The 14,701-nt window shown below is 43.7% G+C and overlaps 1 protein-coding gene across 8 annotated transcripts in view; it reads left to right on the forward strand.

The window, feature by feature from the left end:
• The first annotated feature begins 10,758 nt into the window (after positions 1–10,758).
• Positions 10,759–14,701, forward strand: part of LOC135091358 (multifunctional protein CAD-like) — a 64,436-nt gene continuing 60,493 nt past the window's right edge. For all 8 annotated transcript variants that reach the window (XM_063988926.1, XM_063988929.1, XM_063988927.1 and 5 more), the window contains exons 1-5: positions 10,759–10,900; positions 12,824–12,933; positions 13,475–13,649; positions 13,913–14,051; positions 14,304–14,489. In XM_063988926.1, coding sequence (XP_063844996.1) covers positions 12,835–12,933; positions 13,475–13,649; positions 13,913–14,051; positions 14,304–14,489 — 599 coding nt within the window. In that variant the 5' untranslated portion in view covers positions 10,759–10,900; positions 12,824–12,834. The remainder of the gene's footprint in view (positions 10,901–12,823; positions 12,934–13,474; positions 13,650–13,912; positions 14,052–14,303; positions 14,490–14,701) is intronic.

Below are 14,701 nucleotides of genomic sequence, written 5' to 3' on the forward strand. Positions count from 1 at the left end.
ATATAATAATATTATTAGTATGCAGGTGTGTGCGCGAATCTCCGTCCAGCAGATCATGCAGGCAGGACCCCATCCCACTGATCTGTACGGATATGCAGGCTGAACGTATGATGTGTGCTAATGAACGTATCAATATCAATCATTCTCTCTCTCTCTCTCTCTCTCTCTCTCTCTCTCTCTCTCTCTCTCTCTCTCTCTCTCTCTCTCTCTCTCTCTCTCTCCTGGTATTTTCATTATTTCTACTCTTTCATTTTATTTTTGTATTCTCTCTCTCTCTCTCTCTCTCTCTCTCTCTCTCTCTCTCTCTCTCTCTCTCTCTCTCTCTCTCTCTCTCTCTCTCTCTCTCTCTCTCTCTCTCTCCCTCTCTCTCCCCGCAAATTTCGAAGTCACATTTATTCAGCTTTACATTTTTCGCATTTCACTATAGTCACACAGAGAGAGAGAGAGAGAGAGAGAGAGAGAGAGACGTGGCTTATCATAATCTCGCTAATAAGAAGCGGAAAGGACTCGTGTATGGAGTGCATGCTTATCATAGTCATTTCTTTGTATAGCCTGTGATGATAAACATGAAAGGCGGAGGTGCACGCGTGTGAGAATTCTTGTCATATTTCATGGACTTCCATATACGGGGAAAGTGGTGGTGGTGTGTTTATTAGATTTAGTATAAGAAGGTGCAGGGTCGAAGTGGGAACGGAAGGAACAGAAAACGGGCGGGAACTGGGAGGGGGAAATGAATTAATATCGTCAAAAGGTTAGGTTGTAATTCAGTTTTCAGTGTGGTAGGAATTTATTGCTCTCTCTATCTCTCTCTCTCTCTCTCTCTCTCTCTCTCTCTCTCTCTCTCTCTCTCTCTCTCTCTCTCTCTCGTAAAAATAGTGATGCAGCTCAGCGTTTGTTTTCTTTAAATTTTCTTCTTGTTCTTGTTCTTCTTGTTCTTGTTCTTCTTCTGTAATCATAATTAGCATATATGAAAGATACACACCCACTCCCCCACCCGCCAACACACACACACACACACACACACACACAAGCATATAGAACAACGTATCACTACCTATCAGCTTACCAAATCCAGGTGATGACTTACAGACGAAGCATGGGCCAGTATTCTGTACCAGCTCGTTTAATCACCACGACAGTTTTCAAAGGCCACAGAGATGATTAGCCGGGCTCTCTAGGGGGTTTCTCCTGTTGATAATGAAGAAATGTTGTTAATCTGTCAGTAGAAACGTAAAAACACTCTTAAAAACCCGTGTCACTTATCACAAAGACCCGCTTGTCGTTCTCACCACGAGTTTTCAAAGGCCACGGAGATGATTAGCCAGGTTCTCAAGAGTGTTTCTGTTGATAGTGTAAAAATGTTAATCTGTCAGTATAATCGTGAAAGCAACCTCAAAAAAACCGGGTAGCTTCAACTAGAGCCTTTTGAAGCAGCAAAGGTGCGGTGCAGAAGTGTTTGAGAGGACAAGTTCAGGGATGTTTTATTTACCTTGGGCCTTTCTGGTGCATCGCTCGCTACTCACCACCGATCCCCAAACTTTCCTACACGAGGGTGAGGCGCCCCAAGTTATCCCTCAGGCTTAAGTGTTTATCATGTTTGGCTTCGCGGTGTAATCTGGCTGTGTCTCGTCTGTCCTCGTCTGTCTTTCTTCTCTGTCTCTCCTAATCTCTTCTCTCTTTTCTATCCTTGCGTTTGTTCACACAGCCGTTAGAGTCACGAGGCTCGGCACTACTACTACTACTACTACTACTACTACTGTTGTTGTTGCTGTCGCTGCTGTGTTTCTTGCTTTTTTTGACAGTAGTAGTAGTAGCAGTAGTAGTAGTAGTAGTAGTAAAGGTTAAAGACTTTTGCTGCATAATGTTGCAAGCCGAATTGCAGCGCGACCCCGTCTTGCAGTTGTAGCTGAGGACCATATTCTGAAACGCTACTAATCCCCATCTTCACTATACTCTAAAGGCTGTAGTTGAAGTGACACTGGTCTTTAAGGGTATTTTTACAGTTCTAGTGCCCAATTGACAAGATTTCTACACTAAAAAAGAAAAAAGGCAAAACACTCTTTGAGAACCAGGCTAATCATCTCAGTGGCCTTTGAAAACAGTCGTGGCGAGAGAGCAAAGCGTTTCTGAATACTGGTCTTATTGTGTACATCCTGGAGGCACAGATAAAAGCTAAACTGGTATTGTATCGTGAACAGTATGGCTAATTAGGAAAAAAAATGTTACTAATATACGTAGGTAACTAATGGTTCTGTGAATGTACGGCTTTCTCTTTAATCTTGGGGAGCGGACTCTCTCTCTCTCTCTCTCTCTCTCTCTCTCTCTCTCTCTCTCTCTCTCTCTCTCTCTCTCTCTCTTACGGGACGCGATGACGGAAGCTGTATAATCTAGAAGCATCGTTCATTGTGTAATAAAAGTCACAGGAGTGTTGGGAAATGAGGGGTGAGGAGCGCAGGGGAGTGGGGTGGGGGAAGGGCAGGGTTGAAGTGTTATGAGACCAGATGGGGGCATGACAAGCAGCCTCCACGCGGGCTTGGCTTAATCCTGCGTCAATAGGAAGTGCCAGTATACGTTTTAATCTGCAATCAATGGCGGAGGATTCCCGGGTCGTGGTGTTTCGTGGTGGTGCTCCTCTTATTCCGGCGTCACGTGACCGCAGGTGTTGTGGTGCCTCGAGACTCAATACATACATGTCATCATCGTCTGTTTGTATCCTAGGCGGTAAATTTGCAAAAGGAGGCATTTTTATGTAAACACCTGTAATGTAGTCAGAGGGCGTGAAGGAGCAACAAGCCCAGAATCATCCAGTGTGGAGTTGTCAACAATAGTCTAAAAGGAGAATTCAGCTTTAGAAATAGAAGAGAGAATAGCAACACCATCTGCGTGGAATAGAGGAGGGAAAATGAAGTGTATTTGCAAGTTGTAAGGTAGATGTGGTACGAGTATGATTTCGGTCAGAAATATAAAGGGCATAAGTTTCATAAAATGGAAGGTTGAGGCACCGTGCGTGGCTGCAGCATACCTTTGTAATCTGGACATATCAAGAGCAGGGTGAACTGAACTAAGGTTCAGTTTAAGTCTAAGCCTTGGGATTAGAGAGGGTGTGTTATGCTTGCCGCAGTGTCCATGATATGTGCCATGGGCTCCCCACGGACAGACGGATCTCTGACTCGGCAGCAACAGTCACTCCATGGAAAACCAGAGTAGTGTCCTCGCAGGCTCTCCCACCGGGCAGAGCTGCAGTGTGAAGCACCGCCTTGGTGAGTTCAGAGGCGGCACTACAGTGTTGGGCCAGGGACGTAATGGTGTGGTCGGGGCCCAGCCTACTGAACGCACGTCACTCCCCTCTCACTGCCAGTCGGGAGTGACCTCCGCCCCCCCTCCCCCCCGTCCTTTACCCTTGGTCACCGCCGCCTTCCATCAAGGAATACTCACGATTTATTCAATAAAATATTAATATTTCAAATATTCCCGTTCTTTAAAAAAAATCAGAAAAATCTATATACTCGTACATCAAGGAGCAGAGCAGAGCGGGGCTGGCGTGGCGCTAATCTGATCAGCCTGTGCTAGTGTTGCTCGCAAATTGCACGTTTTCTGTGAGCGGCACAGCCTTTGTTATTCTGCAGCAACGTATTCAATGCGGCACTGCAGCATTCAGGCACCAGCACCGTGCCGTGTTGGCGTCGATCACCGCTCGCCAGGGAATCATCACACACTAATTAATGTCGATGAAAAATTCAAGATGTCCATACCCTCCCCACACCCCCAGCACCTGCATAAGGCTCAGCCCAACACATGTGGCGCCGCAGGACAGACAGACTGAGTCACTGAGGACAATGCACTTCCGCAACAACCAAACCAAACATCTGCACGAGCACGGCAGCCTCAGGTGTGCTGCCCTGCTAGACCCGAGACTGGACACATTACTGACGCAGTGGGGAGGCTTCGCGCCAGACGGACAAGCAAGCGGCCAGACAGGTAGGGCGACGCGGTGGTTGACCTCTCAAGGTTGTGCGTGTGCGGGGGGTATACGGGTGCAGCACGGCAAAGCTAAGGATTTATATGGCAATGTAACTGTCATCAAAGCACCGAGAATTCTACCGCAACCACGTATTTGGATAACTATGATGACTCCTGCCCAGTACGAGGATGCTTGCCTTGTAATCAAGAGCATGTCACGTGACGCTGGTGTGACGCGTCAGTGAGAGTAATGGTAATGGTCAGGGAGTGTTCGACTTTTTTTATTTTTATATAAGGGTTGGCGGTCAAGGGCAATAAACAATATATGTATACTTAAAGCCAACTGAAGTGCCAGTCCCTAAAAAAAAAGAGCCGAAATTAGAAAAGTGTCTTGAGACCTTTCTCTTGAAAAAATAAGAACGAAGAAGAAAGAAGAGAATAATATTATACAGAGGAAAAATTATACAGAGGAAAAGACAGTATAAAATATAAGAAAGAACGAAAGAAAATTTAGAAAAACATAGGCGAACTCTTAAAAAAAAAAAAATAGCAGAAAAAAAAAAAGACAAAATCCCAAGCATTGTCTGAAAGCGTGGTCCTCCGTGTTCCCAGTGGTCTGCTGAACATCCCGAGAACACGGCAGGTCAATGTGTGTGCGGTGAATCCTACTCCAAAACATCCGGAACCGAAATCTTTTACATTCCCCTTTGTACGAATCATCTTGGCTCATGCGCGGGTCAGACTGGGCCAAATATGCACGCAGCTTCTAATAAAGGACTCATTAATCAATAATTTGTATTAATTTTGGTTAATTATAGCCTGCAGACAGCTTTAAAGTCAATGGGCAGGGTGGGAGGGAATTTATCTCCTAGTTAAGGGTTCGCCACATAAATAATCAGTAAAAGGATCCACGGTACCAGAAAATTCGAGAACCCTTGTTTAATCTAGTCAGGGAGCAAACAGAACTCTTATTTTTAACCACTCTTTCGCAATGACTAAATTTTCGCTGATTAACCCTATTGACTCCTATTTGGTACATCTTTCATTAACTACTAATCACTGAGACATCATTACTTAAATAAGCCACTTCCAATCATTAAACTGACTATAAATTGCAATATCTATTCTTTTTAATCCCCTTCTTTCTTGTAGATGCTTATAAAGATTCCATGCATTACTGCTAGTGCTGTTAATTGTTTAATATCGCAATGAAAGAGTTTATCTCCTTTTCTTTTATATATATGCATTTTTAGTGACTTACTGTTTTTACTATCGCAGTTTCGTTATTATTACCATTACTTTGACTTGGTATTTTAGTTGCTTTGGATATTTTGCAGCGGCGCCATATAATGATGTTGCAGCGCCTTAACTTTTTAAATAAGCCAATCGTAGCGACTTTATTCAGTAGCCGCAAAGATGATTGGTCCTGTCCCTCATGGGTATTTTCTTTCATTAATGACGCACAATTCTCTTTAACTTTCACTAGAACCATGAAAAACCCTAGAGAGAGAGAGAGAGAGAGAGAGAGAGAGAGAGAGAGAGAGAGAGAGAGAGAGAGAGAGAGAGAGAGAGAGGGGGGGGGGGATTAATAATTTACCTCCCGGGCGGCATCAAGGAGGTACCCTGAGAACCTGAAGCAGATAAACATGTGGACTTACGTATATCTGAAGACTTTTTTTTACTTTCTTTCTTTCCTTCCTTCTTTCATTACAAGATTTGAGTATAGCTTGAGTTGCCAGAGGGAGAACAGTGTGGTTGTCATTTTAATTGATTTTACTTACCACTTTTCACAAATGTTGCGTTTGTTTTCTGTAACTTTTTCCTTTGTTTTTAATCATTATTCTTTTTTATTTCACTACAAAATTTGAGTATAGCTTGTCATTTAATTCATTCTACTTCTCATCAATCTTCACAAAAGAAAGAAAACGTGCAAGTTAATGAAATGTGCATTGTTATTAAGAGTGTTTTCACGGCTCTAGTGACAGATTGATAACATTTCTACATTGCTAACAGGAAAAACACTCTTGAGAACTCGGCAAATCATCTCTGTGGCCTTTGAAAACAGCCGTGTTGAGTGAGCAAAGCATTTCTGAATACTCTTACTCCTTGGTTGAATGCACATGGCTGTTGCTTTCCCAGATTGTGAGTGCTGACGTCCAGGTTTAAATCGCCTTGATAGAACACCCCCAGTGATTCTCACCTCCCAGTGCAGACCGGCCACGTGTATCAAATACCAGAGAGAGAGAGAGAGAGAGAGAGAGAGAGAGAGAGAGAGAGAGAGAGAGAGAGGATAGAATAAAAGAAGAAAATGAATAGAAGGAACATGAATGATAATAATAATGAGGAGGAGGAGGAGGAGGAATACAAAACGAACTAGAGAAGCAGAAAAAGAAAAAAAAAACGAGTAAGAAAAGATGGAATATGACAGAGAGGAGGAGAAAGAGATGATAAAAAATGACAAGAATGAGAAGATGGAAGACGACGAAGAGAAGGAGGAGGAGGATCAGAAAAAACAGAAAAGGAAGAGGAAAAGATGAAAGATGACAAGGAGGAAAAGGTGGACGAAGAGGAGGAAGAGGAGATGAAATGTGACGAGTAGAAGGAGCAGGAGAAGGAGAAGGAGGAGGAGGCGGTAGGCACATCACCGTTCAGTCTCCGGGGAAGAGGATGCCCTTGAAAAGTAGGGATGGGATGGAAGATAAAGGTTACCTGGGACCTTCTACCTTAATTACACCTGCGTTCTTCTGCCGATATTAATTACGCTGACTTTCTCCCTTGTTTCAGTTGTGTTACAGTGAATGGCTACATGCATACATTCATACGTGTTATTTGTGATGTTGTGCTCTGAGATTAGTCGTTTAGTCAGTCAATTAACCAGTGGCTCTGTCTGTCAGTCAGTCGGTCTTAATCACCTGTGTGTGGTTCAGAGGCTAATGACCCGTGTTCGAATCCCAGAGCGGGAGGAAACATTTATTTGGTAGATCATTTCGTATTGTAAGCCATATTAATGCTACCACTACTACTACTACTACTACTACTACTACTACTACTGATATTAATTTGGTTTTGGAGATGAAAAAAAAATCTTGTAAGTTAAAATGTGGAAAATTAGCCACCTAAAATATGGAAAATTAGGCACCAGAGAGAGAGAGAGAGAGAGAGAGAGAGAGAGAGAGAGAGAGAGAGAGAGAGAGAGAGAGAGAGAATAATAAAAGAATAAATAGATAAATGGGGGAAGAATCAAGTTATCAAAGAGAGAGAGAGAGAGAGAGAGAGAGAGAGAGAGAGAGAGAGAGAGAGAGAGAGAGAGAGAGAGGAAAAAGTTGTTCATCTTTCAAAACCTCGCAGGTGAAACATACCAAACACCTAACGAACAAAACACAACAACAGCAACTAACGTAAACACACCAAGAAATAACAAACAAATAGATCCAAACTTAGTCCTAATTCCTAAACCTATTAGGATCCTTCACCTGAGATGATGGAAACAGAATACAGGTGCCCCTCATCAAATTTAAACTAACCATCACCTGTACTGTCCACCCCTCAATGACCTTGACTGGGTTGGCATAGCGACTGCTCCACGCCGCGCCACACACTCACCTGCCGCTTGCTCCTTCAATTCATTTGCAGATATCTCTGTATTTACTGCATTTTCCTGATGTCCCAAGGTGGCAGTGTCTAGGGTAGGATGTTGGCTTTGGACGCTGGGTAGTGTCCTACTGATAATAATAGTAATTATCTCTCTATTTCCTGGTAAAGTTAGGACACTGAAAGGACACGTGTCTGCTGGGGTAGAGTGACTTTTCCCGCGTCATAAATTTTAAAACTGCGACCCAGTTATCACATGAAATATTTGAGTATTCACTTCCTTATTAACGCCACGGAACAGTGCAGTAATTACAGCATCTACTGGTGTATGTAAATCAGAGAGTAGCACATGTCAGGCAGAGATAAGAGGAGAACGCTAAATTAAACGCGGGTCTAATGTAAAGTTGCTGTGGGGTAAAGCTCCCGTCCTAAGGCACACAGAGAGTTAGTGTATGCCCGGCTAGCATAGGGCACACTACCTCTCCTCTTCTCTCTCTTCTATTGCTACAACAGTGACAAGTAGAGTAAGACTAGTGCAGCTGTCTGTCTCTCCGCAGTGCTTCAGTGTCACCGCACCTCAACCACTGCCAACATTCAAGTAAGGCCAAGAAACGTTAGGCCAAGTGAAACGTTTGTGTGAAGCTTAACCGGGTGGCTGGTTTTTGTCATTTTAATGTATATATAGTCACGTGTCTATACCTGCGTGGTGGGGTACCTATCTCTCTCTCTCTCTCTCTCCTCTCTCTCTCTCTCTCTCTCTCTCTCTCTCTCTCTCTCTCTCTCTCTCTCTCTCTCTCTCTCTCTCGTGTGAAACTGATAACATTCCTCACTTGTTCTCCGTTATCCTTTCCTCCTGTTATTCTCTCTCTCTCTCTCTCTCTCTCCTCTCTCTCTCTCTCTCTCTCTCTCTCTCTCTCTCTCTCTCTCTCTCTCTCTCTTCTCTACCCGTCTCATTGTTTTTTATAAATTATTTTTGTATTAATTTATTTTACACCTGTTTCTTCCATTTGATCTTTCCTTCTTTTTCTCTCCTTCCCCTTCTTCTTCTTCTTCTTATCATTATTATTATTATTATTATTATTATTATTATTATTATTATTATTATTATTATTATTATTATTATTATTTCTCTTTTCCTCCTCCATCACCATTTTTCCTTGGTTACCATGTCTTCCCCCCCCCTCTCTCTCTCTCTCTCTCTCTCTCTCTCTCTCTCTCTCTCTCTCTCTCTCTCTCTCTCTCTCTCTCTCTGACCACCACTTCCTCCAGCAGAGCGCAAGATGACGGCGGGACAGACGAAGAAGGCGCGGCTGGTGCTGGAGGATGGCACGACGTTCCCAGGCGAGGTGTTCGGGGCTTCTGAGTCCACGGCGGGGGAAGTGGGTGAGTATTAGTGTGTGTGTGTGTGTGTGTGTGTGTGTGTGTGTGTGTTTTCATGTTACCTAGCTACGCCTAACATGCATCGTGGCAATGTCATTAACTCTTACTAGGAAGATATAACGAGATGTAGAAAATTTTAAAGTTATCGTCACAAACGCCAGTACAGTGCGAATACATACATCAAGAGGCAGACCACGCTTGGAAAACCAGTTGTCCCGCTGTGTTTCTGCCTTCATTGTTGTACGTGAGCAGCGTGGTCAAGGTATGTCCTCAAGACACTGTTTTATATTGCTGCTATTGGCTGCCTGGTTGGTTATACCATGAATATGCAAATATGAATAGGTATCTAGATAATTTTAGTTAATACTTTTAGATCTTATTTTTTGGGGGACTGACACCTCATTTCGTTGCCCATGGCCTGTGCCCCTCTTACATGATAAATAGATAAATAAATAAAATAAAAAAACGGAAAGCTGAAGGTAAAGTCAGTTAACCTTGCCACCCACCACTGCTGCACCAATCATTCATTCCTTTAAGTATACGACATTGGTGCGTATGGCTGCCTAGTAGTATGAATATGCACAGTATAGTATGGATGTGCGACGGGAAGCTCAAGGTAGATAGTCTGTTGACCCAGCCAGCCACCTACCATGAAAAATCGAGGCTCGCTGGCTGTTTCCGACCTTCAGGCTTATCGCACCTTGCTGCAGTGCTTGTCAGAGCGTCATGTCTCGCGGGGGTGAGGCTTACGTATTCAGAGACGCTTAGCTCTTACCGCGATTATTTTCAAAGGCCACAGAAGTATTTAAGCGGGTTTTCAAGAGTGTTTCTCCTGTCGATAATGCAGAAATTGTGTTAATTTGTCATTAGAACTATGAAAACATCCTCAAAACCCGTGTGACTTATCAAAAAGATCCCTATTCAGAATTCTACGTTTTGCTCTTTCACCACAGTTATTTTCACAGGCCACAGAGATATTTAACCGTGTTCTAAAGACTACGTGTCACTAGCATCATTGAAACATCCTTAAAAACCCGTGTCACCTCAGCTAGAGTCTTGAGTACAGTCGAGGCGTGGGCAGAAATTTCAGAATAAGATCATTTGTGGGTTCGAGCGCGTGATTCACAAGTCTGACCTTGCACCACCATTCTCTTTTCTCCATTATGGGTGGACGCTGGATCTTTTGAATGAGTGGTTGTGTGGGCGTGCAAAAATGCGTGTTAAATGGGTGTGACGCGGCAGAAGACTGAGATAAGACCACGTGATTCGTCTTAATAAAGTTGTTTACGCCTAGCCATCCATTGAGTCGCCTTTCCAGCACGAGTCGATGATGGTATTAGCTAGACAAGTAGTAGACCAACGCTCCTCGCAAATCCTACGCCACCAGTAATCCACACGGATGTTCGGATGCACGTGATGGAATATTTTAAGTGTGTGTGTGTGTGTGTGTGTGTATGAGAGAGAGAGAGAGAGTTCTAACAGCTACGGCCGTCTCCCCAGTGTTCCAGACGGGCATGGTGGGGTACCCTGAGGCCCTCACTGACCCCTCGTACTGCGGCCAGCTGCTCGTGCTGACCTACCCTTTGATTGGAAACTACGGGGTGCCGGACACAACCATTCTTGACCAATTCAGCCTGCCAAAGTGAGTGTTCGCAAGTTTTAATGTGTTTTAGTTAAGTTGTGGTATTCTCTCTCTCTTGAAAATCCTGCTGATCATCTCTGTGGCCTTTGGAAAATAGCCGTGGTGAGAGAGCACAGTGTTTCAGAATACAATGATGAGTTACTGATGATTTCGTTGTCTTTGTTTCAGGAATGTGGAGAGCCGGCGTGTGTGGGTGAGCGGCCTCGTGGTGGGGGAGGTGTGCCAGCAGCCTTCCCACTGGGCCTCCGTCCGCACCCTGCACCAATGGCTCCAGAGTGAAGGGGTGTGTGGCATCTACGGCATTGACACCCGAGCGCTGACTAAGAAGTGAGTGTTGGGGTTCTTTTGTTCTCCCATAAAGACTGATTGCTGGAACCCTTTTTGTTCGCGCTTAAAAGCTGTTTACCTCACCAAGAAGTGAGTATTGCAGGAAGAAGAAAAAACAAGAAAAAGGAAGAAAGAGAAGCAAGAAACTTTTTACTTTCCTATAATAAGAAACGAGGAGGGGGAGAAATATTCATAATAATAATAATAATAATAATAATAATGATAATAATAATAATAATAAAGAGAGAGAGAGAGAGAGAGAGAGAGAGAGAGAGAGAGAGAGAGAGAGAGAGAGAGAGAGAGATGAAAGGAGGGGAAAGAAGGTATGAGAGTGTAGGGAAGGTGAAAGAGAGGGAAGGGAAATAGAAGGATAAGAGGAAGGGGGAAAAGAAAATATGAGGAGGATGGGAGAGGGGAAGACGAGAGAGAGAGAGAGAGAGAGAGAGATTCATTAGTTTCATGAAATAAGGAAGAGTAGGAGGACCAGGAACAGGAAGAGTGTAATACCTAAACACACATACATAAACCATTCCTTTGAGCTTTTAGGAGTGGTGCTTAGATAATAATAATGAAATCAGCACAATAAGTCAAACACAACATTGCAAGTCACTCTTAGTAAGGAACTGAGGACTAACAAAGGAAGAGGAGGAAGAGGAGCAGCTGAAATGAATGGCAGTGATGTGAAAGGAGAGAAGAGAATGACAAGAAGGAAGAGGAGAAGGAGGAGGAGAAGGTTATTGATCTGTAAAGAGGTCATTGGAATTGTGTATAGAGCAGGAGGAGGAGGAGGAGGAAGTTATTGATCTATAGAGGTCAGTGGTATTCTGTATCGAAGAGGAGGAAGGAAGGAAGGAAAAGTTGGAGTAGGAATAAGAGGTAGAAGAAAAATTTGAAAGAATTGGAGAAAAGAATAATGAGAAAAGAGAAACAGGGGAAGAAAGAAATGAGAAAAGAACAGCAGGAGGACAAAGGAATATTAAGAAAGAATTGGAAAAAAGAGGAATAATGAGGAAACAAGAGAAACAGGGGAAGAAAATGAGGAAGAACAGCAGGAAGACAAAGGAACATTAAAAAAAAGAGTTAGAGAAAAAGGAATTATGTTATGTGGATAAGAACAGGATGATAATGATGCTGAAAAAAAAAATAAGGAAATAACATTGATGAAGAAGGATGGAGGACTTGGATGAGGAGGAGGAGGAAGAAGAAGAAGAAAGAGGAGGAGGAGGAGGAGAATATAATAATGCTATCACTACCTCTGTTATTGCAATGGTCTCTCTCTCTCTCTCTCTCTCTCTCTCTCTCTCTCTCTCTCTCTCTCCTCTCTCTCTCTCTCTCTCTCTCTCTCCTCTCTCTCCCTCTCTCTCTCTCTCTCTCTCTCTCTCTCTCTCTCTCTCTCTCTCTCTCTCTCTCTCTCTCTCTCTCTCTCTCCATACTCCTTTTTCGCCTTCCTCTTATACTTCTGTTTTCTCCTTTATCTCTCTTCCCTTCCATATTTTCTTTCCTCCCTCCTCTCATTCTTATATTTCCCTTCTCTCTCTCTCTCTCTCTCTCTCTCTCTCTCTCTCTCTCTCTCTCTCTCTCTCTCTCTCTCTCTCTCTCTCTCTCTCTCTCTCTCTCTCTCTCTCTCTCTCTCTCTCTCTCTCTCTCTCTCTCTTTCTCTCTCTCTCTCTCTCTCTCTCTCTCTCTCTCTCTCTCTCTCTCTCTCTCTCTCTCTCTCTCTCTCTCTCTCTCTCTCTCTCTCTCTCTCCCCTCTGACCCTTCCTTCTCACACCTCCTTTTCCCCTTCCTCTTATCCTTCTATTTCCCTTCCTTCTCTTTCTCTTCTCTGCCACCTTTCTCTTCTCTGTCATATCTCCTCACCTCTCCTCCTCTCATACCACTCTCCCCTGTCTCTTCTCTTCTAAAATCCATTTCTCCTCTAAGGATTCGGGAACATGGCTCACTGCTTGGCAAGATCGTGGTGGATGAAAGCAACGACCCGGATTTTTATGACCCCAACAAGGTCAATCTGGTCGACCAGGGTGTCCATCAAGGTGGGTAGGTGGGTCATTGGGTCAGGTTAGGTTGAGTTTGCTAGTTATTGTATATTATTTTTGTTGTTTATTTTTTGTTTTGCTGTTATTGTTGTTTTTTCTTTTTCTTCTTTTCTTCAATCTCTCAATCTTTCTCCATCCTCTTTGTCAACATCTGCCTCTTGTCCTCTTCTTATTCCACTTCATTCTAGCACTCTTCTCTTCTTCATCTTCTTTTGCCTTCTTCCTTTCAACATTCTTCCTCTTCTCATCTTTCTTTTTTCGTCTTTTCTCATCTGTGCTATTTCCTTTTTTAGTTATTCTTTTCTTATTCTGCTTCATTGCAGCACTCATCTCTTCTTCATCTTTTCACATCTACCTTCCTACATACTGTCTCTTCTTTCTCATCTCTCCTTTTTTTGTTTTTCTCATTCTTCCTTCTTTTATCCATCTCTTCCTATCCATCCCTTTCTTATGCATCCTCATGTAAACAAAACCAAAAGCAAGCACAACCCAACCAAACCTCACCTCACATAAGCAAACTTAACCTATCTCGCAACAGGAGCCCCGAGTGTACAACCCTGATGGGGAGGTGAAGGTGGTGGTGGTGGACTTTGGGCTGAAGTACAACCAGCTGCGGTGCCTGCTGAGGAGACGCATGAGTGTGACGGTGGTGCCCTGGGACCATCCCCTTGATCCCACACAGTACGACGGGCTCTTCCTCAGCAACGGCCCAGGTGAGGAGGTGATCTTCTCTCTTTTTCCATTCTTTCTCCTGTTACTGGACTCTTGATTCCCAGCTGTAGCCTCCCATAGAGATGTAAGAACTTATTTAATTTTGCTCAGTAACAACCACCACCACCACCACCACCACCACCACCACCACCACCACCACTACTACTACTACTACTACTACTACTACTACTACTACTACTACTACTACTACTACTACTACTACTACTACTACTACTACTACCTTGTGCTGCCTTACGACCCACAGGTGACCCCCAGATGTGCAGCACTGCCGTGGAACACATCCGCACGGTGATGGCAGCCAGCACTACCAAGCCCATCTTTGGCATCTGTCTCGGCCACCAGCTGCTGTGTGTGGCTGCTGGCTGTACCACCTACAAGATGAAGTGAGTAGTGTGTGTGTGTGTGTGTTTAGTTGTATTCTTATGGGACTGAATCAAACTTGTAATGTCATGTTTTTAAAGTTAACTTGTCATATTTATCTTTAAAGCTATGAATGCTGTGTGTGTGTATGTGTGTGTCTCATTGCTTCTAGTGCATTGCTTCTACTGCTGTTCATTGTTACATATCCCAGTGAGAGAGTCAAGACCAAACACAACTTGAGTACACTACAACAACTCCACTCTCCTCCCTCACAGGTATGGTAACCGTGGCCACAACCAGCCCTGCATGCACGAAGGGTCGCGCCGCTGCTTCATCACCTCCCAGAACCATGGTTACGCAGTGGACGCAGCCTCCATCCCCTCAGAATGGGTGCCACTCTTCACCAACAAGAACGACAACTCCAATGAAGGCATTGCGCACCGCTCCCTGCCCTTCTTCAGGTGTGTGTGTATTTATTTACCTAGTTGTGCTTTATGGGAAAAGAGCTATGCTCGTGCTGTCCCATCTCCATATCTTTTAATGTGTGTGTGTGTGTGTGTGTGTGTATGAGACAAAAAGAGAGAGTGAGAGGCAGGTTTGTGCTTTACTCTACCCAACCATCAATATTTTTTTGTATCTATGTTTATGTATATCAATCTAATTCTCTATATTT

The sequence above is a fragment of the Scylla paramamosain genome, chromosome 37 (genome assembly GCF_035594125.1).
Source record: "Scylla paramamosain isolate STU-SP2022 chromosome 37, ASM3559412v1, whole genome shotgun sequence".
NCBI classification, from domain to species: Eukaryota; Metazoa; Arthropoda; class Malacostraca; order Decapoda; family Portunidae; genus Scylla; species Scylla paramamosain.